Source organism: Pelophylax lessonae, assembly GCF_965119305.1.
Source record: "Pelophylax lessonae genome assembly, chromosome: 3".
Classification (NCBI taxonomy): Eukaryota; Metazoa; Chordata; class Amphibia; order Anura; family Ranidae; genus Pelophylax; species Pelophylax lessonae.
The window spans coordinates 560116848-560143863 of NC_138770.1; the positions used below are offsets into that span (position 1 = coordinate 560116848).

General features: G+C 45.9%; 1 protein-coding gene across 1 annotated transcript in view; it reads right to left on the minus strand.

Moving 5' to 3' along the window:
- Window positions 1–23243, minus strand: part of LOC309549638 (myelin and lymphocyte protein-like) — a 61270-nt gene extending 38027 nt beyond the window's left edge. Inside the window, exon 1 of the mRNA XM_082250019.1 lies at window positions 23089–23243. Within this exon, the coding sequence (XP_082106145.1) occupies window positions 23089–23193 (105 nt within the window). The 5' untranslated portion in view covers window positions 23194–23243. The remainder of the gene's footprint in view (window positions 1–23088) is intronic.
- Window positions 23244–27016: the final 3773 nt, after the last annotated feature.

Consider the following 27016-nt stretch of genomic DNA (forward strand, 5'->3'; position numbering starts at 1 on the left):
CCCCTCCATTGCGGGGGTTACGTTCCGGACCCAGCCGCGAAAAGTGAAATTCCGCGAAATAGAAAAACCCTATTAAAATGCATTGTAGGCATGTTTTTTTTACTGTCACTGTACGTGTAGAAGCATTTTAAGGTCTTTAAACACACTTTTAAAACAATAGAAACTCATTTAAACACATAAAAGATACTAAGAGACATAGCAAGAGCTATGGAAAACACAAAAATATTTCATTTTTAATGATTTATATAGTAAAATAACATTACAAAAAAAAAAACGTGAATTACCGGGACCGCAAAAACTGAACCGCGATGTAGCGGGGGATTACTGTATTCCTAATACATAATAAACTACAGTAGCAGGTGCAGAAAACAGGTGAACTTACTGTATTTGAAGAATATTTACCAGATATACGGTAGTATGCATGTGTGAAACAATTTTAGGGCACATATATGTCACATCCATGTCTGCTCAGTTTTTGCAGACAGGACATGGGCAGACCCCGCTGAGCATGATGGGTTGCCGGGTGTAAGGCTCAATTCACATCTATGCATGTTGCTTTTGAGCATTTCTGCCGTGCTTTTTGCATTTTGTATCACAATTTGCGTTTTTATATCTTTTTTTTTGGCAAATTTGCTGTTGGCAGGGCCGGATTAGGGTCGTCATGGACCTGGTGCTGGGGATTTTGGTGGGTCTTTTGAAAATGCAAATCATTTTTGCATATTTGAAACAAATTAAATATTCAAACAAATTAAATAAAATAGAGAGGGGGGGTGAAAGAGAGAGGGATGGGATGGTGAGAGAGAGAGAGGGGTGAGAGAGAGAGAGGAGAATGATAGAAAAGAGGAAGGGTGAGAGAGAGAGAAAGGGGGGATGGGAGGAAGGGGGTGAGGGAGAGAGAGAGAGAGAGAGAGAGAGAGAGAGAGGTGGGGTAAGAGAGGAAGAGAGAGAGGGGGGGGGGGTGAGAGAGAGGATGCCATTAGTTATTCTTAGAATTGTAGTAATGTAGCGTTTACATATTAATGCCACCATGATTAACATATCAATCTTGTGTACACTGTTGGAAAGCATTGGTGACTCACTCACACTACTGGGCTGGGCCTATCATAAGGAAAGGGCCTGGAGCTGCAGCTCCAATAGCCCCTATGTTAATCCGGCCCTGGCTGTTGGGCAGATTAAAAAATGCAGCAAAAAACACACTACATGCTTTTCTGTAGCTTTTCCATTGAAGCCTATTGAACCAAAAAAAGCACTGTTTTGTATTTTAACATTTCAAAGTCCCCGACCCTTTCCAAAAACGCAAAGGCACAAAAATGCATTGATGTGAACGTGTTTCATAGGAACCCATGTTAAAAATAATGTCCTGTGTTTCTGCAAGAAGCATGAAAAAAACGCATTGGTGTGAATAGAGCCTAAACAGACTCCGTTGTCTGTTCATACCAGGCTACCTCCGTTCCGGGTCACCAAAACAGAAAAGGAAGCAGTCCTTTACCTTTTTATTACTGGACCTGATCAAACCCATAGGTAGGTAGGTGTAAGGCCAGGTTCACACAGATGCGGCCACGGGTTTGTGCCTGGGGTCTGGTGCGTGTCTGTTTACAGTTTCAGGTGCCTGTATTTGCTCCGGAAATGGAGCCAAAGACGCACAGGACCCTTTTCCAGTGCACTCCGCTGCCACCATGGAGCTGAGTGAACCGACTCCATTGAAAGCCGATCACACTCTCCTATCATGCGAATTGGATGCGGGGGAAACCCACATCCAATTCGCAACAGTGTGAACCCAGCTTAAATGAACTTGTGCCTGTCCATAGGGCTTCATGGACCTGATCAGAATGCCCGTGTGAAAGGGGCCTTAGAATTCAGATTTTAATTGAACACGATTAGTGTTGAGCGAACACGGACTGTATTATTCGTGTTCGTACCGAATAATTGGATTTTTTGTACCCGAACACGGACACGGACACTTTACTGTATGTTCGGGTAAAAATCCGTGTTCGGTCGTTTTATTTCCGGGTTTTGCATGCTTTGGCGCTCTTTTCATGGCGGGCTTTCAACAGCCAATCAACAATCGTTTAACTGGTGTGCCTTAAGCCATCCCAGCCATGCCTGCAAATGTCTCAGTAGCTGTGATTGGCCGTCTGAAGCATGTGACCAAGTCTTTATAAGTTCGAGGCAGCCGCAGCGGCGTCATTATGCTGCTTAGATTCAGGGACAGAGCACACATCAACGTGCTGGCTGCTGATTAGGGAAAGATAGGCAGGAAAAAACCATTTGTGTCCGGATAGAATTGAGGGACAGGTCGGAGTGTTTAGGCAGGGCGAGTTGTAGGCATTTTAGGGATAGAGTCTGCTGAATTATATAGGGTCAGTGTCTTCTACAAACTACAATCGATATTGCTGTGTGGGGGGTGGGGTCTGCACTCAATCCTGATCTACGATCTCTTCTCAATCCTGTTAGGGACAGAGTCTGCTGAATTTTAGGGAAACTGTGTTCTACAAACTACAATCGATATTGCTGTGTGGTGTGGGATTGGAGATAGGCAGGTGTCAGTGATCCACATCCATTTTTCTGTGTGTGAGCTGCAGTGAACACAATCTTTTTGGGCTGCAGTGAACACAATCTTTTTGGGCTGCAGTGAACACAATCTTTTTGGGCTGCAGTGAACACAATCTTTTTGGGCTGCAGTGAACACAATCTTTTTGGGGTGCAGTGAACAAAATCTTTTTGGGGTGCAGTGAACACAATCCTTTTTGGTGTGCAGTGAACACAATCTTTGTGGGGTGCAGTGAACAAAATCCTTTGTGGGGTGCAGTGAACACAATCTTTTTGGGGTGCAGTGAACAAAATCCTTTTTGGGGTGCAGTGAACAACATCCTTTTTGGGGTGCAGTGAACACAATCTTTTTGGGGTGCAGTGAACAAAATCCTTTGTGGGGTGCAGTGAACAAAATCCTTTGTGGGGTGCAGTGAACACAATCTTTTTGGGGTGGAGTGAACAACATCCTTTTTGGGGTGCAGTGAACAAAATCCTTTTTGGGGTGCAGTGAACAAAATCATTTTTGGGGTGCAGTGAACACAATCTTTTTGGGGTGCAGTGAACACAATCTTTGTGGGGTGCAGTGAACACAATCTTTTTGGGGTGGAGTGAACAACATCCTTTTTGGGGTGCAGTGAACAACATCCTTTTTGGGGTGCAGTGAACACAATCTTTTTGGGGTGCAGTGAACACAATCTTTGTGGGGTACAGTGAACAGAATCTTTGTGGGGTGCAGTGAACACAATCTTTGGGGGGTACAGTGAACACAATCTTTGTGAGGTGCAGTGAACACAATCTTTGTGGGGTGCAGTGAACACAATCATTGTGGGGTGCAGTGAACTCAATCTTTGTGGGGTACAGTGAACACAATCTCATACTGAAGGTTTGAGGGTGCTGCCTGTTCCATACTCCCCCTACTCCTCATCTAGCCTTTTAGGGGTACAAACAATAGTAATTGGGGCCTAGTGTGGTTGTGTACGTGTGATATACATACACTTTTTTGGGATCATATTTTCTATTCCGCTATTTAATCAAAAACCTTTGGGGATCAGTTAAATTGGGGGATAGTCTGTGTTGGTACGTGTGAGAGAGATCCACCTTTCCAAGTTGTTGGGGTTCATCTCATACTTCTGAAGGTTTGAGGGTGCTGCCTGTTCCATACTCCCCCTACTCCTAGCCTTTTAGGGGTACAAACAATAGTAATTGGGGCCTAGTGTGGTTGTGTACGTGTGATATACATACACTTTTTTGGGATCATATTTTCTATTCCGCTATTTAATCAAAAACCTTTGGGGATCAGTTAAATTGGGGGATAGTCTGTGTTGGTACGTGTGAGAGAGATCCACCTTTCCAAGTTGTTGGGGTTCATCTCATACTTCTGAAGGTTTGAGGGTGCTGCCTGTTCCATACTCCCCCTACTCCTAGCCTTTTAGGGGTACAAACAATAGTAATTGGGGCCTAGTGTGGTTGTGTACGTGTGATATACATACACTTTTTTGGGATCATATTTTCTATTCCGCTATTTAATCAAAAACCTTTGGGGATCAGTTAAATTGGGGGATAGTCTGTGTTGGTACGTGTGAGAGAGATCCACCTTTCCAAGTTGTTGAGGTTCATCTCATACTTCTGAAGGTTTGAGGGTGCTGCCTGTTCCATACTCCCCCTACTCCTAGCCTTTTAGGGGTACAAACAATAGTAATTGGGGCCTAGTGTGGTTGTGTACGTGTGATATACATACACTTTTTTGGGATCATATTTTCTATTCCGCTATTTAATCAAAAACCTTTGGGGATCAGTTAAATTGGGGGATAGTCTGTGTTGGTACGTGTGAGAGAGATCCACCTTTCCAAGTTGTTGGGGTTCATCTCATACTTCTGAAGGTTTGAGGGTGCTGCCTGTTCCATACTCCCCCTACTCCTAGCCTTTTAGGGGTACAAACAATAGTAATTGGGGCCTAGTGTGGTTGTGTACGTGTGATATACATACACTTTTTTGGGATCATATTTTCTATTCCGCTATTTAATCAAAAACCTTTGGGGATCAGTTAAATTGGGGGATAGTCTGTGTTGGTACGTGTGAGAGAGATCCACCTTTCCAAGTTGTTGAGGTTCATCTCATACTTCTGAAGGTTTGAGGGTGCTGCCTGTTCCATACTCCCCCTACTCCTAGCCTTTTAGGGGTACAAACAATAGTAATTGGGGCCTAGTGTGGTTGTGTACGTGTGATATACATACACTTTTTTGGGATCATATTTTCTATTCCGCTATTTAATCAAAAACCTTTGGGGATCAGTTAAATTGGGGGATAGTCTGTGTTGGTACGTGTGAGAGAGATCCACCTTTCCAAGTTGTTGGGGTTCATCTCATACTTCTGAAGGTTTGAGGGTGCTGCCTGTTCCATACTCCCCCTACTCCTAGCCTTTTAGGGGTACAAACAATAGTAATTGGGGCCTAGTGTGGTTGTGTACGTGTGATATACATACACTTTTTTGGGATCATATTTTCTATTCCGCTATTTAATCAAAAACCTTTGGGGATCAGTTAAATTGGGGGATAGTCTGTGTTGGTACGTGTGAGAGAGATCCACCTTTCCAAGTTGTTGGGGTTCATCTCATACTTCTGAAGGTTTGAGGGTGCTGCCTGTTCCATACTCCCCCTACTCCTAGCCTTTTAGGGGTACAAACAATAGTAATTGGGGCCTAGTGTGGTTGTGTACGTGTGATATACATACACTTTTTTGGGATCATATTTTCTATTCCGCTATTTAATCAAAAACCTTTGGGGATCAGTTAAATTGGGGGATAGTCTGTGTTGGTACGTGTGAGAGAGATCCACCTTTCCAAGTTGTTGGGGTTCATCTCATACTTCTGAAGGTTTGAGGGTGCTGCCTGTTCCATACCCCCCCTACTCCTAGCCTTTTAGGGGTACAAACAATAGTAATTGGGGCCTAGTGTGGTTGTGTACGTGTGATATACATACACTTTTTTGGGATCATATTTTCTATTCCGCTATTTAATCAAAAACCTTTGGGGATCAGTTAAATTGGGGGATAGTCTGTGTTGGTACGTGTGAGAGAGATCCACCTTTCCAAGTTGTTGGGGTTCATCTCATACTTCTGAAGGTTTGAGGGTGCTGCCTGTTCCATACTCCCCCTACTCCTAGCCTTTTAGGGGTACAAACAATAGTAATTGGGGCCTAGTGTGGTTGTGTACGTGTGATATACATACACTTTTTTGGGATCATATTTTCTATTCCGCTATTTAATCAAAAACCTTTGGGGATCAGTTAAATTGGGGGATAGTCTGTGTTGGTACGTGTGAGAGAGATCCACCTTTCCAAGTTGTTGAGGTTCATCTCATACTTCTGAAGGTTTGAGGGTGCTGCCTGTTCCATACTCCCCCTACTCCTAGCCTTTTAGGGGTACAAACAATAGTAATTGGGGCCTAGTGTGGTTGTGTACGTGTGATATACATACACTTTTTTGGGATCATATTTTCTATTCCGCTATTTAATCAAAAACCTTTGGGGATCAGTTAAATTGGGGGATAGTCTGTGTTGGTACGTGTGAGAGAGATCCACCTTTCCAAGTTGTTGGGGTTCATCTCATACTTCTGAAGGTTTGAGGGTGCTGCCTGTTCCATACTCCCCCTACTCCTAGCCTTTTAGGGGTACAAACAATAGTAATTGGGGCCTAGTGTGGTTGTGTACGTGTGATATACATACACTTTTTTGGGATCATATTTTCTATTCCGCTATTTAATCAAAAACCTTTGGGGATCAGTTAAATTGGGGGATAGTCTGTGTTGGTACGTGTGAGAGAGATCCACCTTTCCAAGTTGTTGGGGTTCATCTCATACTTCTGAAGGTTTGAGGGTGCTGCCTGTTCCATACTCCCCCTACTCCTAGCCTTTTAGGGGTACAAACAATAGTAATTGGGGCCTAGTGTGGTTGTGTACGTGTGATATACATACACTTTTTTGGGATCATATTTTCTATTCCGCTATTTAATCAAAAACCTTTGGGGATCAGTTAAATTGGGGGATAGTCTGTGTTGGTACGTGTGAGAGAGATCCACCTTTCCAAGTTGTTGAGGTTCATCTCATACTTCTGAAGGTTTGAGGGTGCTGCCTGTTCCATACTCCCCCTACTCCTAGCCTTTTAGGGGTACAAACAATAGTAATTGGGGCCTAGTGTGGTTGTGTACGTGTGATATACATACACTTTTTTGGGATCATATTTTCTATTCCGCTATTTAATCAAAAACCTTTGGGGATCAGTTAAATTGGGGGATAGTCTGTGTTGGTACGTGTGAGAGAGATCCACCTTTCCAAGTTGTTGGGGTTCATCTCATACTTCTGAAGGTTTGAGGGTGCTGCCTGTTCCATACTCCCCCTACTCCTAGCCTTTTAGGGGTACAAACAATAGTAATTGGGGCCTAGTGTGGTTGTGTACGTGTGATATACATACACTTTTTTGGGATCATATTTTCTATTCCGCTATTTAATCAAAAACCTTTGGGGATCAGTTAAATTGGGGGATAGTCTGTGTTGGTACGTGTGAGAGAGATCCACCTTTCCAAGTTGTTGAGGTTCATCTCATACTTCTGAAGGTTTGAGGGTGCTGCCTTTTCCATACTCCCCCTACTCCTAGCCTTTTAGGGGTACAAACAATAGTAATTGGGGCCTAGTGTGGTTGTGTACGTGTGATATACATACACTTTTTTGGGATCATATTTTCTATTCCGCTATTTAATCAAAAACCTTTGGGGATCAGTTAAATTGGGGGATAGTCTGTGTTGGTACGTGTGAGAGAGATCCACCTTTCCAAGTTGTTGGGGTTCATCTCATACTTCTGAAGGTTTGAGGGTGCTGCCTGTTCCATACTCCCCCTACTCCTAGCCTTTTAGGGGTACAAACAATAGTAATTGGGGCCTAGTGTGGTTGTGTACGTGTGATATACATACACTTTTTTGGGATCATATTTTCTATTCCGCTATTTAATCAAAAACCTTTGGGGATCAGTTAAATTGGGGGATAGTCTGTGTTGGTACGTGTGAGAGAGATCCACCTTTCCAAGTTGTTGGGGTTCATCTCATACTTCTGAAGGTTTGAGGGTGCTGCCTGTTCCAAACTCCCCCTACTCCTAGCCTTTTAGGGGTACAAACAATAGTAATTGGGGCCTAGTGTGGTTGTGTACGTGTGATATACATACACTTTTTTGGGATCATATTTTCTATTCCGCTATTTAATCAAAAACCTTTGGGGATCAGTTAAATTGGGGGATAGTCTGTGTTGGTACGTGTGAGAGAGATCCACCTTTCCAAGTTGTTGGGGTTCATCTCATACTTCTGAAGGTTTGAGGGTGCTGCCTGTTCCATACCCCCCCTACTCCTAGCCTTTTAGGGGTACAAACAATAGTAATTGGGGCCTAGTGTGGTTGTGTACGTGTGATATACATACACTTTTTTGGGATCATATTTTCTATTCCGCTATTTAATCAAAAACCTTTGGGGATCAGTTAAATTGGGGGATAGTCTGTGTTGGTACGTGTGAGAGAGATCCACCTTTCCAAGTTGTTGGGGTTCATCTCATACTTCTGAAGGTTTGAGGGTGCTGCCTGTTCCATACTCCCCCTACTCCTAGCCTTTTAGGGGTACAAACAATAGTAATTGGGGCCTAGTGTGGTTGTGTACGTGTGATATACATACACTTTTTTGGGATCATATTTTCTATTCCGCTATTTAATCAAAAACCTTTGGGGATCAGTTAAATTGGGGGATAGTCTGTGTTGGTACGTGTGAGAGAGATCCACCTTTCCAAGTTGTTGAGGTTCATCTCATACTTCTGAAGGTTTGAGGGTGCTGCCTGTTCCATACTCCCCCTACTCCTAGCCTTTTAGGGGTACAAACAATAGTAATTGGGGCCTAGTGTGGTTGTGTACGTGTGATATACATACACTTTTTTGGGATCATATTTTCTATTCCGCTATTTAATCAAAAACCTTTGGGGATCAGTTAAATTGGGGGATAGTCTGTGTTGGTACGTGTGAGAGAGATCCACCTTTCCAAGTTGTTGGGGTTCATCTCATACTTCTGAAGGTTTGAGGGTGCTGCCTGTTCCATACTCCCCCTACTCCTAGCCTTTTAGGGGTACAAACAATAGTAATTGGGGCCTAGTGTGGTTGTGTACGTGTGATATACATACACTTTTTTGGGATCATATTTTCTATTCCGCTATTTAATCAAAAACCTTTGGGGATCAGTTAAATTGGGGGATAGTCTGTGTTGGTACGTGTGAGAGAGATCCACCTTTCCAAGTTGTTGGGGTTCATCTCATACTTCTGAAGGTTTGAGGGTGCTGCCTGTTCCATACCCCCCCTACTCCTAGCCTTTTAGGGGTACAAACAATAGTAATTGGGGCCTAGTGTGGTTGTGTACGTGTGATATACATACACTTTTTTGGGATCATATTTTCTATTCCGCTATTTAATCAAAAACCTTTGGGGATCAGTTAAATTGGGGGATAGTCTGTGTTGGTACGTGTGAGAGAGATCCACCTTTCCAAGTTGTTGGGGTTCATCTCATACTTCTGAAGGTTTGAGGGTGCTGCCTGTTCCATACTCCCCCTACTCCTAGCCTTTTAGGGGTACAAACAATAGTAATTGGGGCCTAGTGTGGTTGTGTACGTGTGATATACATACACTTTTTTGGGATCATATTTTCTATTCCGCTATTTAATCAAAAACCTTTGGGGATCAGTTAAATTGGGGGATAGTCTGTGTTGGTACGTGTGAGAGAGATCCACCTTTCCAAGTTGTTGAGGTTCATCTCATACTTCTGAAGGTTTGAGGGTGCTGCCTGTTCCATACTCCCCCTACTCCTAGCCTTTTAGGGGTACAAACAATAGTAATTGGGGCCTAGTGTGGTTGTGTACGTGTGATATACATACACTTTTTTGGGATCATATTTTCTATTCCGCTATTTAATCAAAAACCTTTGGGGATCAGTTAAATTGGGGGATAGTCTGTGTTGGTACGTGTGAGAGAGATCCACCTTTCCAAGTTGTTGGGGTTCATCTCATACTTCTGAAGGTTTGAGGGTGCTGCCTGTTCCATACTCCCCCTACTCCTAGCCTTTTAGGGGTACAAACAATAGTAATTGGGGCCTAGTGTGGTTGTGTACGTGTGATATACATACACTTTTTTGGGATCATATTTTCTATTCCGCTATTTAATCAAAAACCTTTGGGGATCAGTTAAATTGGGGGATAGTCTGTGTTGGTACGTGTGAGAGAGATCCACCTTTCCAAGTTGTTGGGGTTCATCTCATACTTCTGAAGGTTTGAGGGTGCTGCCTGTTCCATACCCCCCCTACTCCTAGCCTTTTAGGGGTACAAACAATAGTAATTGGGGCCTAGTGTGGTTGTGTACGTGTGATATACATACACTTTTTTGGGATCATATTTTCTATTCCGCTATTTAATCAAAAACCTTTGGGGATCAGTTAAATTGGGGGATAGTCTGTGTTGGTACGTGTGAGAGAGATCCACCTTTCCAAGTTGTTGGGGTTCATCTCATACTTCTGAAGGTTTGAGGGTGCTGCCTGTTCCATACTCCCCCTACTCCTAGCCTTTTAGGGGTACAAACAATAGTAATTGGGGCCTAGTGTGGTTGTGTACGTGTGATATACATACACTTTTTTGGGATCATATTTTCTATTCCGCTATTTAATCAAAAACCTTTGGGGATCAGTTAAATTGGGGGATAGTCTGTGTTGGTACGTGTGAGAGAGATCCACCTTTCCAAGTTGTTGAGGTTCATCTCATACTTCTGAAGGTTTGAGGGTGCTGCCTGTTCCATACTCCCCCTACTCCTAGCCTTTTAGGGGTACAAACAATAGTAATTGGGGCCTAGTGTGGTTGTGTACGTGTGATATACATACACTTTTTTGGGATCATATTTTCTATTCCGCTATTTAATCAAAAACCTTTGGGGATCAGTTAAATTGGGGGATAGTCTGTGTTGGTACGTGTGAGAGAGATCCACCTTTCCAAGTTGTTGGGGTTCATCTCATACTTCTGAAGGTTTGAGGGTGCTGCCTGTTCCATACTCCCCCTACTCCTAGCCTTTTAGGGGTACAAACAATAGTAATTGGGGCCTAGTGTGGTTGTGTACGTGTGATATACATACACTTTTTTGGGATCATATTTTCTATTCCGCTATTTAATCAAAAACCTTTGGGGATCAGTTAAATTGGGGGATAGTCTGTGTTGGTACGTGTGAGAGAGATCCACCTTTCCAAGTTGTTGGGGTTCATCTCATACTTCTGAAGGTTTGAGGGTGCTGCCTGTTCCATACCCCCCCTACTCCTAGCCTTTTAGGGGTACAAACAATAGTAATTGGGGCCTAGTGTGGTTGTGTACGTGTGATATACATACACTTTTTTGGGATCATATTTTCTATTCCGCTATTTAATCAAAAACCTTTGGGGATCAGTTAAATTGGGGGATAGTCTGTGTTGGTACGTGTGAGAGAGATCCACCTTTCCAAGTTGTTGAGGTTCATCTCATACTTCTGAAGGTTTGAGGGTGCTGCCTGTTCCATACTCCCCCTACTCCTAGCCTTTTAGGGGTACAAACAATAGTAATTGGGGCCTAGTGTGGTTGTGTACATGTGATATACATACACTTTTTTGGGATCATATTTTCTATTCCGCTATTTAATCAAAAACCTTTGGGGATCAGTTAAATTGGGGGATAGTCTGTGTTGGTACGTGTGAGAGAGATCCACCTTTCCAAGTTGTTGGGGTTCATCTCATACTTCTGAAGGTTTGAGGGTGCTGCCTGTTCCATACTCCCCCTACTCCTAGCCTTTTAGGGGTACAAACAATAGTAATTGGGGCCTAGTGTGGTTGTGTACGTGTGATATACATACACTTTTTTGGGATCATATTTTCTATTCCGCTATTTAATCAAAAACCTTTGGGGATCAGTTAAATTGGGGGATAGTCTGTGTTGGTACGTGTGAGAGAGATCCACCTTTCCAAGTTGTTGGGGTTCATCTCATACTTCTGAAGGTTTGAGGGTGCTGCCTGTTCCATACCCCCCCTACTCCTCATCTAGCCTTTTAGGGGTACAAACAATAGTAATTGGGGCCTAGTGTGGTTGTGTACGTGCGAGATACATACACTTTTTTTGATCATATTTCCTATTCCGCTATTCAATAAAAACCTTTGAGGATCAATTGAATTGCGGGATAGTCTGTGTCGGTACGTGTGAGAGAGATCCACCTTTCCAAGTTGTTGGGGTTCATCTCATACTTCTGAAGGTTTGAGGGTGCTGCCTGTTCCATACCCCCCCTACTCCTCATCTAGCCTTTTAGGGGTACAAACAATAGTAATTGGGGCCTAGTGTGGTTGTGTACGTGCGAGATACATACACTTTTTTTGATCATATTTCCTATTCCGCTATTCAATAAAAACCTTTGAGGATCAATTGAATTGCGGGATAGTCTGTGTCGGTACGTGTGAGAGAGATCCACCTTTCCAAGTTGTTGGGGTTCATCTCATACTTCTGAAGGTTTGAGGGTGCTGCCTGTTCCATACCCCCCCTACTCCTCATCTAGCCTTTTAGGGGTACAAACAATAGTAATTGGGGCCTAGTGTGGTTGTGTACGTGCGAGATACATACACTTTTTTTGATCATATTTCCTATTCCGCTATTCAATAAAAACCTTTGAGGATCAATTGAATTGCGGGATAGTCTGTGTCGGTACGTGTGAGAGAGATCCACCTTTCCAAGTTGTTGGGGTTCATCTCATACTTCTGAAGGTTTGAGGGTGCTGCCTGTTCCATACCCCCCCTACTCCTCATCTAGCCTTTTAGGGGTACAAACAATAGTAATTGGGGCCTAGTGTGGTTGTGTACGTGCGAGATACATACACTTTTTTTGATCATATTTCCTATTCCGCTATTCAATAAAAACCTTTGAGGATCAATTGAATTGCGGGATAGTCTGTGTCGGTACGTGTGAGAGAGATCCACCTTTCCAAGTTGTTGGGGTTCATCTCATACTTCTGAAGGTTTGAGGGTGCTGCCTGTTCCATACCCCCCCTACTCCTCATCTAGCCTTTTAGGGGTACAAACAATAGTAATTGGGGCCTAGTGTGGTTGTGTACGTGCGAGATACATACACTTTTTTTGATCATATTTCCTATTCCGCTATTCAATAAAAACCTTTGAGGATCAATTGAATTGTGGGATAGTCTGTGTCGGTACGTGTGAGAGAGATCCACCTTTCCAAGTTGTTGGGGTTCATCTCATACTTCTGAAGGTTTGAGGGTGCTGCCTGTTCCATACCCCCCCTACTCCTCATCTAGCCTTTTAGGGGTACAAACAATAGTAATTGGGGCCTAGTGTGGTTGTGTACGTGCGAGATACATACACTTTTTTTGATCATATTTCCTATTCCGCTATTCAATAAAAACCTTTGAGGATCAATTGAATTGCGGGATAGTCTGTGTCGGTACGTGTGAGAGAGATCCACCTTTCCAAGTTGTTGGGGTTCATCTCATACTTCTGAAGGTTTGAGGGTGCTGCCTGTTCCATACCCCCCCTACTCCTCATCTAGCCTTTTAGGGGTACAAACAATAGTAATTGGGGCCTAGTGTGGTTGTGTACGTGCGAGATACATACACTTTTTTTGATCATATTTCCTATTCCGCTATTCAATAAAAACCTTTGAGGATCAATTGAATTGCGGGATAGTCTGTGTCGGTACGTGTGAGAGAGATCCACCTTTCCAAGTTGTTGGGGTTCATCTCATACTTCTGAAGGTTTGAGGGTGCTGCCTGTTCCATACCCCCCCTACTCCACATCTAGCCTTTTAGGGGTACAAACAATAGTAATTGGGGCCTAGTGTGGTTGTGTACGTGCGAGATACATACACTTTTTTTGATCATATTTCCTATTCCGCTATTCAATAAAAACCTTTGAGGATCAATTGAATTGCGGGATAGTCTGTGTCGGTACGTGTGAGAGAGATCCACCTTTCCAAGTTGTTGGGGTTCATCTCATACTTCTGAAGGTTTGAGGGTGCTGCCTGTTCCATACCCCCCCTACTCCTCATCTAGCCTTTTAGGGGTACAAACAATAGTAATTGGGGCCTAGTGTGGTTGTGTACGTGTGATATACATACACTTTTTTTGGATCATATTTTCTATTCCGCTATTCAATAAAAACCTTTCTAGGGCAAGATCTTAAATTACAGAAATATGAGGAGACCGTCAAATAAGGGCCGTGGCCTGGGTCGTGGTGCTGCTGGTAGAGCTCCTGTTGCAAGGAGAGGACATGGTCGATCTGTGCCAGCTACACGCACAAGTGAAACACCTTCCTCAAGTGTGAGTAGGCGACAGAACCTGCATCAGTATTTGGTAGGGCATCAAACGCCCCTAGAAGTGATGAGGCCAGAACAAGTTGAGGCGATAGTAGATTGGTTTGCTGCTGACAGTGCCTCCAGTTCCTTCACATTGTCTCCCACCCAGTCTACTGCAGAAAGGTCAGAGTTGGCACCTGCAGCCAATGTCCAACCGTCTTTCACCTCACCCCCTTGCAAATCAGGCCAGCAGTCTGAGCCCCAAGCCATACAGCAGTCTCTTATTCTTTTTGAGGACTCTGTCAGCAGGGTTTCCCAGGGCCATCCACCTAGCCCTGCCCCAGAAGTGGAAGAGATTGAGTGCAGCGATGCCCAACCACTTATTTCTCAAGATGAGTACATGCAAGGATCATCGCAGCACGTCTCCGATGATGACGAAACGCAGGTGCCAACTGCTGCGGCGTTCAGCATTGTGGAGACCGACAAGGAGGGCAGGGGTGAAGACTGGGTGGAAGATGATGTGGAGGACGATGAGGTCCTCGACCCCACATGGAATGAACGTCATGCAGGTGAACTGAGTAGTTTGGAGGAAGAGGCGGTGGTCGCACAGAGCCACCAGCACAGCAGAAGAGGGAGCAGGGTGCAGAAGCGGAGCGGCCGTGCCCTAGACACTACGCCCGCTACTGCCCAACGCAGCAAGGGAACGAGCGCACCAAAGTCAGCTCAAAGGAGTTCTCTAGCGTGGAAGTTCTTTAGAAAATGTGCTGATGACAGGACACGAGTGGTTTGCACCCTGTGCAATCAGAGCTTGAAGCGAGGCATGAACCTTCTCAACCTGAGCACAACCTGCATGATCAGGCATCTAAGTGCAAAGCACGAGCTGCAGTGGAGTACACACCTTCAAAACCAAGAAACGTCTCTGGCTCATCCTGCTTCCTCTTCTGCTGCAGTCTCGGCCGCTCCAGCCACATCTGTAGTGATACCGGCACCTGCCACCCCGCAAACAGACGATCTGTCAGCAACACCACCACCTGGGTCACCAACAACCATCTCCACAATGTCCCGTGGAAGCGTTCAGCTTTCCATCTCCCAAACACTTGAGAGGAAGAGGAAGTACCCCCCTACCCACCCGCGATCCCTGGCCCTGAATGCCAGCATTTCAAAATTATTGGCCTTTGAAATGCTGTCATTCCGTCTGGTGGAGACGCACAGTTTTAAAAACCTTATGTCGGTGGCTGTCCCACAGTACGTCGTGCCCAGCCGCCACTACTTTTCCAGGCAAGCCATCCCTTCCCTGCACAACCAAGTGGGGGAAAAAATCAGGTGTGCACTGCGCAACGCCATCTGTGCCAAGGTCCACCTAACTACGGATACGTGGACCAGTAAGCACGGTCAGGGGCGTTATATCTCCCTAACGGCACACTGGGTAAATGCAGTGGCGGATGGGCCTGAGGCGGATAGCAATTTGGCGCATGTCCTTCCACCACCGAGGATTGCAGGGCGCTTCAGTTTGCCTCCTGTTCCTAACTCCTCCTACTCCGCTTCCTCATCCTCTACCGCCTCCTCATCCGGACAGCGTAACACCTTCACCACCAACTTCAGCACGGCCAGGGGTAAACGACAGCAGGCAGTTTTACAACTTGCCTGTTTGGGGGACAAACCACACACCGCGCAGGAGTTGTGGAGGAGCATGGAACAGCAGACAAATGAGTGGTTGCTGCCAGCGAGCCTCAAGCCCGGCCTGGTGGTGTGCGATAACGGGCGAAATCTCATAGCAGCTCTGGGCCTAGCCGGTTTGACGCACATCCCTTGCCTGGCGCATGTGCTGAATTTGGTGGTGCAGAGGTTCCTTAAAAACTACCCCGATATGTCAGAGCTGCTGCAGAAAGTGCGGGCCGTTTGTGCGCACTTTCGGCGTTCTCACCCTGCTGCTGCTCGCCTGGCAGCGCTGCAGCGTAACTTCGGCCTTCCCGCTCACCGCCTCATATGTGACGTGCCCACAAGGTGGAACTCCACCTTGCACATGCTGGAAAGACTGTGCGAGCAGCAGCAGGCCATAGTGGAGTTTCAGCTGCAGCACGCACGCGTGAGTCGCTCTGCGGAACAGCACCACTTCACCACCAATAACTGGGCCTCCATGCGAGACCTGTGTGCCTTGTTGCGCTGTTTTGAGTACTCCACCAACATGGCCAGTGGCAATGACGCCGTTCTCAGCTTAACTATCCCACTTCTATGCCTCCTTGAAAAAACAATTCGGGCGATGATGGAAGAGGATGTGGCACAGGATGAGGAGGAGGAGGAGGATGAAGAGGTAACATTTCCAAGGCTTTCAGGGCAGTCATTCGCAAGGGGCTCCGAGGGTGGGTTCCTGCACACGCAAACGCCAGGGACGCAATTGTCCAGCAGGGGCACAGTTCTGGAGGATGAGGAGGATGAGGAGGAGGAGGAGCTGGAGGAGGAGATGGAACCATGTTCACAGCAGGGTGGCACCCAGGCCAGCTCATGGCCATCACTGGTGCGTGGCTGGGGGGATACAGAGGACACGGACCATACACCTCCCACAGAGGACAGCCTTTCGTTGCCTCTGGGCAGCCTGGCACACATGAGCGATTACATGCTGCAGTGTCTCCACAACGACCGCCGAGTTGCCCACATTCTAACTTGTGCTGATTACTGGGTGGCCACGCTGCTGGATCCCCGTTACAAGGACAACGTACCGTCCTTAATTCACTCACTGGAGCGCGATCGCAAGATGCGCGAGTACAAGCGCACGCTGGTAGACGCCATGCTGCTGGCATTCCCATCTGACAGCGGGGCCACAGTGGAAGCACAAGGCAGAGGAGGAGGAGGAGGAGGTCGCCAACGCAACCAGGGCACCGCCAGCACCTCAGAAGGCAGGGTTAGCATGGCCGAAATGTGGAAAAGCTTTGTCAGCACGCCACAACAAACAGCAGCACCAGCAGCTCAGATGGAACGTCTTAGCAGGAGGCAGCATTTTACCAACATGGTGGAGCAGTATGTGTGCACACGCCTACATGTAGTGAATGACGGGTCTGCCCCCTTCAACTTCTGGGTCTCCAAATTGGGCACATGGCCTGAGCTTGCCCTTTACGCCTTGGAGGTGCTGGCGTGCCCTGCAGCCAGTGTATTATCTGAACGGGTATTTAGCACGGCTGGGGGCGTTATAACAGACAAGCGCAGCCGCCTGTCCAGAGACAATGTGGACAAGCTCACGTTCATTAAAATGAACCAGGCATGGATCCCACGGGACTTTTCCGTACCTTATGCAGAATAGCAATGGATACCGACCTTACCCACCCATTGTTCCATTTTTGCTCTTTCTCACTCTTTTGGGGTGTACCCTCATTTAAAATTTGTGAAAAGAAGCAGTGTTGGCTACCTCGTCCTCCTCCTCAGGGCCAGATTAATGTAGGGGCTATTGGAGCTGCAGCTCCAGGCCCCTACCTTTTATATAGGCCCCGGGTTGGCCATATTCACTGTTACCGCTCTTCTGTCACTTGTAAACACAGAAGTCTGGCTTCTATGCTCGCTTCCCCAGGCAGCACCCTCAGAACCTCCCCACACAGCGTGAAGGCCGGACAAGGAGGGACAGTTGGCGATGCATGGATGTGTTTATGGGCTTCAGAGACAGCATCCCATGTTGAATTAGGCATGCATGGCTGCACCCTTCCTCCTCTGGGTGCATGGCAAGGCACGGCCCTAAGGCCCTTCAAAATCCTCAGCACCAAGCCCATGATGCTGTTAATCCGGCCCTGGTCCTCCTCCACCGCCGCTTCCACCTACACCGCCCATAGGTGTGCGCAGCCTATTGCATTAAGGTGTGCACCCCAAAGTTGAAATACACATGCATGTGTTTGCCAGCAGGGAGAGTAATGTATCGGGGCCATGTACCTGTAGGCAAGGAGAAATAGAGCAGAGCAGGTCCCAGGGAGATCTTTCCCATCTCCTCACTGGCAATGCTATGTGCCCTAGGTGATTAGGGTGTGCCCAGGCACACCCAGCACACCCTGTGCGCACGCCTATGTCACCGCCACATCCACCACCACCTCAACCTCCCTCCTACTCCATATGGGCCTCGTCCTTCAGAGATGAAGAAGAACATTGTTTTATTTTTCTGTTTTTTTTTGTTGTTTTAAGTTATTTCCCTATCCACATTTGTTTGCAGAGCACTTGCCATGCTCTTAATTACGTTTTGCTGCCATTTGCAGCACTCTAGCCCTTTCCTTTGGTGTTTTAGAGCCATTTTAGTGCCTTAAAGTTCGGGTCCCCATTGACTTCAATGGGGTTCGGTGTCCGGGAAAAGTTCGGTAAAAGTCCGGGACACGGACCCGGACTTTTTTTTAAAGTTCGGCCGAACCCGTCGAACACGGACATCTAGGTGTCCGCTCAACCCTAAACACGATGCATAATGTTCAATTCACAAAACTTTAAAGTGATAAAAAAATAATTACCCGTGTGCATATTCATTGCTTAATGGCCCTGTAATTTATTTTTTCATACAATTGGTTTTTACTGTGTTTTTCTGCCTCCTTGTAACATCTTTGAGCTCTCAAACCTCTCTTTTTTCCTCCTCACTTTTGTTTTAAAATGAACTCTGCATGTTAGTTGTGGCCACGTGCACTACTCTATACACACTACAGATTCCATAATTCAAGATATAATCCAAGAGAGGGTGGCTACGCTTCTAATTACAGTAGACCAAAGAGAATGAATGTAGCCACCCTCTAACAGGTAGTCAGATCAAAGCAGCAAAAAAAAAAAAAAAAGGGGGGGGGGGGAGAAGATCTGGAGGGGGCTGAGATCAACAGAAGCCACTTTTGGGTGAAGATGTGAAGAATACATACTTGAATAGGATAAATATTTTTTTAACCAGAGTTTAGTGTCACTTTAACATCAGAAAAAGGATATAACACACTAGCTGTCATCACAACATATCAACAAGATATTCCAGAAACCCTCTAGAATTGCCTTTAAATTTTTTTGGATTGGCATCTTTTATATTTAGGGCTCATTTACACCAAAAGCCCTGTTATACCACGGATGCAGGTCTGCGCGGTTAGCCTAGATTCACATGTACAATAAATTGCGAAAGTATTTGGCCCCCTTGAACTTTTTGACCTTTTGCCACATTTCAGGCTTCAAACATAAAGGTATAAAACTGTAATTTTTTGTGAAGAATCAACAACAAGTGGGACACAATCATGAAGTGGAACGGAATTTATTGGATGTTTCAAACTTTTTTAACAAATAAAAAACTGAAAAATTGGGCGTGCAAAATTATTCAGCCCCCTTACGTTAATACTTTGTAGCGCCACCTTTTGCTGCAATTACAGCTGTAAGTCGCTTGGGGTATGTCTCTATCAGTTTTGCACATTGAGAGACTGAAATTTTTGCCCATTCCTCCTATCAAAATAGCTTGCGCTCAGTGAGGTTGGATGGAGAGCGTTTGTGAACAGCAGCTTTCAGTACTTTCCACATATTCTCGATTGGATTCAAGTCTGGACTTTGACTTGGCCATTCAAACACCTGGATGTGTTTATTTGTGAACTATTCCATTGTAGATTTTGCTTTATGTTTTGGATCATTGTCTTGTTGGAAGACAAATCTCCGTCCCAGTCTCAGGTCTTTTGCAGACTCCATCAGGTTTTCTTCCAGAATGGTCCTGTATTTGGCTCCATCCATCTTCTCATTAATTTTAACCATCTTCCCTGTCCCTGCTGAAGAAAAGCAGGCCCAAACCATGATGCTGCCACCACCATGTTTGACAGTGGGGATGGTGTGTTCAGGGTAATGAGCTGTGTTGCTTTTACGCCAAACATAACGTTTTGCATTTTTGCCAAAAAGTTTGATTTTGGTTTCATCTGACCAGAGCACCTTCTTCCACATGTTTGGTGTGTCTCCCAGGTGGCTAGTGGGAAACTTTAAACAACACTTTTTATGGATATCTTTAAGAAATGGCTTTCTTCTTGCCACTCTTCCATAAAGGCCAGATTTGTGCAGTATACGACTGATTGTTGTCCTATGGACAGAGTCTCCCACCTCAGCTGTAGATCTCTGCAGTTCATCCAGAGTGATCATGGGCCTCTTGGCTGCATCTCTGATCAGTCTTCTCCTTGTATGAGCTGAAAGTTTAGAGGGATGGCCAGGTCTTTGTAGATTTGCAGTGGCCTGATACTCCTTCCATTTCAATATTATCACTTGCACAGTGCTCCTTGGGATGTTTAAAGCTTGGGAAATCTTTTTGTAGCCAAACCCGGCTTTAAACTTCTCCACAACAGTATCTTGGACCTGCCTGGTGTGTTCCTTGTTCTTCATGATGCTCTCTGCTCTTTAAACGGACCTCTGAGACTATCACAGTGCAGGTGCATTTATACAGAGACTTGATTACACACAGGTGGATTCTATTTATCATCATTAGTCATTTAGGTCAACATTGGATCATTCAGAGATCCTCACTGAACTTCTGGAGAGAGTTTACTGCACTGAAAGTAAAGGGGCTGAATAATTTTGCACGCCCAATATTTCAGTTTTTTATTTGTTAACAAAGTTTGAAATATCCAATAAATTTCATTCCACTTCATGATTGTGTCCCACTTGTTGTTGATTCTTCACAAAAAATTACAGTTTTATATTTTTATGTTTGAAGCCTGAAATGTGGCAAAAGGTTGAAAAGTTCAAGGGGGGCGAATTCTTTCGCAATGCACTGTATGCTGGCACAGGGATTGCGTGTAAATCGCATGCTTTTCCACAGCAAAAAAAACATGCTGCTCTTAGACACCTGGGATGCCTTTAATTCTTAATCACACACACAAAACCACAGTGGGTTTTCCCATGCTGGGAAATGCATAACACTATGTGGTTTCTCTGCGGCTGCGATTTTAGAAAAGGTAGAGGGACCCTATTTCTGTGTTTTCCAGCAGGTACAGCAATCCATTCAAATAAAAGGGCTGCTGTGCCAGCGCAAACGCAGCCGCAGGGTAACCGCAATAATGTGAACCTAGTCTAAAGGAAGCAGTGACAATATGTTGCAAATGTTGCACTGCGCGGTTTACTTTTTACAGCTTTACTGAGATGTCACAAAGGGGTGGATTTACTAAAACTGGAGAGTGCAAAATAGGGTTGCCATCTCATCCCTTTAATCCAGGACACATGAATTACACAGGTTCTGAGGCTAATATAATGCACATAAGGACACTAAGTGAGTTGAATTACCACCTTAACCACTTCCCGACCACCCGCCGCCTTTTTACTGCGGCAGGGTGTCTCTCCTGAGCAAACCAGCATAGACCTACGTCGGTCGCGTGCGGGAAGCTAGGGGGCGAGCAGGCGCCACCGCCGGCGCATTCCCTCCCCCACCTGGCAGCGGGGAAGGCAATGCACGGGTTAGGCGGCAATCGGATTGCCGCCTGACACCCATGATCGCTCCCCGCTGAGAGAGAAGAACGGTCAGCTGTTGTAAACACAGCCGACCGTCCTTCTCCCTGAAATGATCACAGAGCTCATGTGATCCTTCTATATAGGATCACATGTCTCTATGGTCATTTCATAAGTCACGCCCCCCCCACAGTTAGAATCACTCCCCTAGGCTCACATTTAACCCATTGATCACCCATAGGGTTAACCCCTTCCCTGCCGGTGTCATTATTACAGTAACAGTGCATATTATTAGCACTGATTACTGTAGTAATGTCACTGGTACCCCCAAAAGTGTCAAAAATGTCAGTTAGGGGTCTGATCTGTCCTCCGCAACGTCGCAGTCCCGCAAAAAATCGCAGATCGCTGCCATTACTAATAAAAAAAAAACAATAAAAAATGACATAAATCTTTCCCGTAGTTAGTAGATGCGATAAATTGTGCAAACCAATCAAAATACGGCTATTGCGATTTTTTTTTACCAAAAATATGTAGCAGAAAACAAATTGGCCTAAAATGTTAAAAAATGTTGATTTTTAATTTTTTTTTTGAGAATATCAAATAACAGAATGTGAAAAATATTGTTTTTTTTTTTTTCAAAATTGTCGCTCTTTTTTTGTTTATAGCGCAAAAAAAAAAATTAAAATTGCACAGGTGATCGAATACCACCAAATACCACCAAAATATAGCTCTATTTGTGGGAAAAAAGGACATCAATTTTTTTTTTTTTGGGTACAGCGTCGCACGACTGCACAATTGTCCATTAAAGTAACGCAGTGCCGAATCGCAAAATAGGGCCTGGTCATTAAGGGGCAAATCCTTCCGGTCTTAAAGTGGTTAATCAGCCACAGAACTTGTGTAATTAATGTGTGTCCTGGTTTAAAGTGATGAAGTGGTAACCCTAGTGCAAAATCTGGTGCAGCTCTGCATAAAAACCAATCAGCTTCTAGGTTTTAGCCCTGCTTCACATTGAACGCAGCTGAACTTGCACAATTTCAAACCTACATTTCAGTGCGTGTTCGGGGGCAATTTAAAAGACATCTGTACGGGTTCATGCACAGATGTCGATTGAAGTTGCCTCGGAAGTCGCTAAAAGTAGTGAAGGAACTTATTTTGGGAATCAGTGAAATGTTGCACCGATTGGGACACTACTGCGATTTGGTATGCGATTTGAATGGGGGCTTATTGTCAAAGTTTACTTGAACAAGCATAATTTAGATGCTGATAGGATACAATGCACAGCTGCACCAGATTCTGAGTGCACCAGTTTTAGTAAATCTCCCTTAAAATGACGTTTAATTCATCTTTATTCTCTGAAATGCATCAAAAAATGCTGCACTGAAAAAAGTAGAGAATGTCCTACTTTTTTCACCACGCACCACAGTGGATTAAATTGAGCTTACAGAACTGAGGGGAAATTGGCTGGTCTATGTATTGAGACCGCGATGGGCAAGGCTGCCCAGCACAGTCCAATGCATATGGTGTGAAGAAGGCTGCGTTACATTTAACACCATTGACTGAATATAAACAGAAAATTTGTTGTTCATTCTGAGCATACAGGGACATGCAATAGTTAAATGAGACTATAAAGCACAGTAAAAGAAATCTTTAAGGTTAGTTTATGTACAAGGTACAAAAGTGCAGCTTGATAGTATATAGTTGCTTCTGTTAGCTTAACACCAGCAATCACCAGTACTATAAATACACCTTATACCTGTAATAAATAAATGTTTTCTTGCAAGATTAATACTTACCCACTCAAGTATCATAAGAAGGTCTGGAAAAGTAGTAAATGTTTTCAATCCTGTTGGCAATGGAGAGATGTCCCCATACACAGGTGCTGCAGTAGTGGATGCCATTGTGTCTACTCTGCTAACCTGTGAGTTGCAACTACAGGAGATAGAATGTATTAAAAAGATCCCTGTTGAATAGTGGTATACAACTGCAATAGGTTCAAAGCTAATTACCCACTTCTTTCTCCACCTTGAAGGGGTGGTTAGCCAACCCCACCACTCCCTTAGCAATTCAGTGCCCTGAGTGTGCTGGGAAAGTAGAGGAGGAACGATAGTCTGGACATACAAGAAATTCAAGATCTATTAAATACCTGACAGGTGTTCTACTCAGCTGTACTGCGGCCAAAAGGCTGATAAAACTGCACCTATATAGTATATTAAATTATACCATATCACTTGTATGTATTTTTAAGAATTTAGAGAACTCAAAATTTAAAAACATTGCCATCATTTATAGTTTTAACTATAACCTACACACTATGCTTTGTCAGTTTCTGAAGCTGGGAAAGTTGCAGATGAACCAATCAGCTGATCTCTGAAAGCAGACATTCAGACCAGTTGTCCCACTTGTCAGGATATGTAGCACTGAAAGGAACACACACTTTCCATTTTTGTGAGTGGACTTTCTGTATGCACAGGGACCAGTGCAAGAAAAAGGTTAACTAGTGCCTAGGGCGAAGATGGGGAAACTGTGGGCCCACCCCCGGGCCCACCCCCCCCCAGCACCCCATGCCCCCTTGACTTGCCCCCCCCTCCCCGTAGGATGGGGGACAATAGTGGGAAGGGCCAAAATAATTGTAATGTTTGTGGTATGCAAATAAATAGCAGCGATAAAAAAATGTCCCCGAGTCAGCAGTGTCACTGGAGGGAAAAAATGTCTCTGCGTCAGCAGTGCCAGCAGAAGAAAAAAATGTCCCTGAGTCGGTGGGGGTCACTGGAAGAAAAAATGTCCCTGTGTTGGTAGTGTCACCGAAAAGAAAAAAATATCCCTACATCATTGCAAAGCCCATCCCCAGTACAGAACTCTTCATTCAACCCTGACCCCCCCCCCCCCCTCCTCACCACAAAGCTCACCTCCCCTTTAGCACAGAACATCTCCTCCTCCCCCCCCAGTACACAGGGCTCCACCCTCCTCCCTCTCCACCCAGTACACAGAGCTCCTCTCTCCTCCCTCTCCCCTAGTACACAGGGCTCCTCCTCCCTCTTCCCCAGTACACATTGCTTCCTCCTCCTCCATCTCCCCCCTTTCCCCTATACACATAGCTCCCCCCAGTACACAGAGACCCCACCTCTCCCCACAGTACACTGAGTTTTCCTCTCTTTCCCCCCAGTACACAGAGCCCCCTTCCTCCCTCTCCCCCCAGTACACAGAGCCCCCTTCCTCCCTCTACCCCTAGTACAGAGCCCCTCCTTCTACCTTTCCCCCCCAGTACACAGAGCATCTCCCTCTTCCTTCTCCCCGAGTACTCAGAGCTCCCACTCCTCCCCTCCTCTCCCACTCTTCCCCCAGTACACAAGGCCCTCCCTGCTCCCCCTTCCTCTAGTACACAGAACTTTCCCCTCCTCCCTCTCCCACAAGTTCACAGAGCCCCCCTCTTTCCTCTCCCCCTAATCTACAGAGCCCCCCTCCTCTCCAGTACAAAGAGCCCCGCACTCCTTCCTCTCCCCCCTGTACAGATCTCCCTCTTCTCTCTCTCCCCCAGCACACAGAGCTCCCCCCTCCTCCCTCTCCCACAAGTTCACAGAGCATCCCCCTCTTCCTTCTCCCCGAGTACTCAGAGCTCCAACTCCTCCCCTCCTCTCCCACTCTTCCCCCAGTACACAAGGCCCTCCCTGCTCCCCCTTCCTCTAGTACACAGAACTTTCCCCTCCTCCCTCTCCCCCAAGTTCACAGAGCCCTCCTCTTCCCTCTCCCCCTAATACACAGAGGCCCCCCTCCTCTCCAGTACAAAGAGCCCCGCACTCCTTCCTCTCCCCCTTGAATAGAGCTCCCCCTTCTCTCTCTCCCCCAGTAAACAGAGCTCCCCCTCCTCCCTCTTTCCAAAGTAGAGAGCTCCCCCTAGTACACAGGGCACCAAGTACACAGGGCCCCCCAGTACTCAGAGCCCCCTCAGTACACAGAGCCCCCTAGTATTTATAACCCCCTCTAGTACGCAGCTCTCCTAGTCCACAGAGCATCCCCAGTACACAGAACCCCCAGTGCAGCTAGTTATGTAGGCCTGCGGGGCATTGCATTGAGAGAGAGCTGTCACTTATAAGCACAGAATCCAGCATACTCATACCCCCCTACACAGAGCTCCCCCAGTATTCAGATCTCTGAAAGTACACAGAGCCCCCCAGTACACAGAGAACTCCTAGTACACAGAGCCCCCCAGTACAGCTAGTTATGCAGTCTTGCTGGGTACTGCACTGAGGGGGCGCTGTCACTTATAAGTACAGAATATAAAGCTGTTTCTGTGTTTACAAGTAACAGTGGCCAGCAGGGAACACAGAGCTAGTGCCAGGGGTGCTGTGAGCTGACAGGAGTGACACTGCAGTCACGCTTGTCAGTGTGATGCAGGGAGACGGGAGCTTCCAATGCGCCCCCAATTCTCCACATAGAGCCGGTGCCCAAGACACACACCCCTAGGCAGCAAGATACTGCCTAAAGAATGCATTTAATTGTCAAGGGAGTGTTTCCATTTAGGCACACATATAGATGCATAAATAGGGTTTGTTTTTTCAGCATGAATGTGGCGGAACTTCTGGCAGCCCTGTCTTCTCCAGTCTTTCACTGTAAATATAGAAGCCGGTAGAGAAAGCTTTATGCACTACCCACTTCCTGTACCTGCTTCTGTGTTTACAGCGACAGTGCATCTCTTCCAGCAGCTCAGGCATGCTGCTGAGCCACCAGCCTAGCTGCTTCTGTGGATTTACCCCTGGCACTCTCAGGTAAGTGGTGGGAGGCTCTGTACTGTGTGGAGGTGTTCTGTAGTTTTGGGGGGAGCTTTGTACTGTGTGACGAGAAAGCTCTGTATTGTTTGGGGGGGGGGCAGTACTGTGTGTGGGGGCTCTGTTATGTATGGGGGGAGGATCTGTACTGCTGAGGGCTCCATACTGTGTGGGGTGATCTGTACTGCTGAGGGCTCTGTACTGTGTGTATGTGTGTGTGTGTGTTGGGGCTCTGTACTGTGTGTATGTGTGTGTGTGTGTGTTGGGGCTCTGTACTGTGTGTATGTGTGTGTGTGTGTTGGGGCTCTGTACTGTTTTGAGGGATCTGTACTGTGTGTGTGGGGGGGGGGGAGAGTTCTGTATTGTTGGGGGCTCTGTACTGTGGTGGGAGCTTTCTACTGTCTGGTGGACGCTCTTTACTGTGTGAGGGGGCTCTGTACTATTAGGAGGAGCACTGTAACTGTGTGTGCGTGGGGGGGGGGGGGGCTCTGTACTGTGGTGGGAGCTCTCTACTGTCTGGTGGACGCTCTTTACTGTGTGAGGGGGCTCTGTACTATTAGGAGGAGCACTGTAACTGTGTGTGCGTGGGGGGGGGGGCTCTGTACTGTCAGAGGGCTCTGTACTTTTAGGGAGAGCTCTGTACTGGGGGGATGGGGGGTGGGCAGAGAGGTTTGTACTGCGGAGAGGCGATCTGTACTGGAGGGGTGGGGGAGTGCTCTTTAATATGCACTTTTGAATCATGTAAGGGATGGGAGAACTTGCACCTATTATGCAGGCATTGTGGATTAGATTTGAAACAAAATAGTTCATAAGGCCACAGGATATATGTCCTTCTTTTTATGTTATAGTGATATAGTAGGTTACTCATTGATCTAGAATCACTAGCAACCTATGTCAGAACAATCGCCTAATGAGTGAGTGCAGAAGCATTGGTGCCACCTAATGAAAGCTAAGTAGG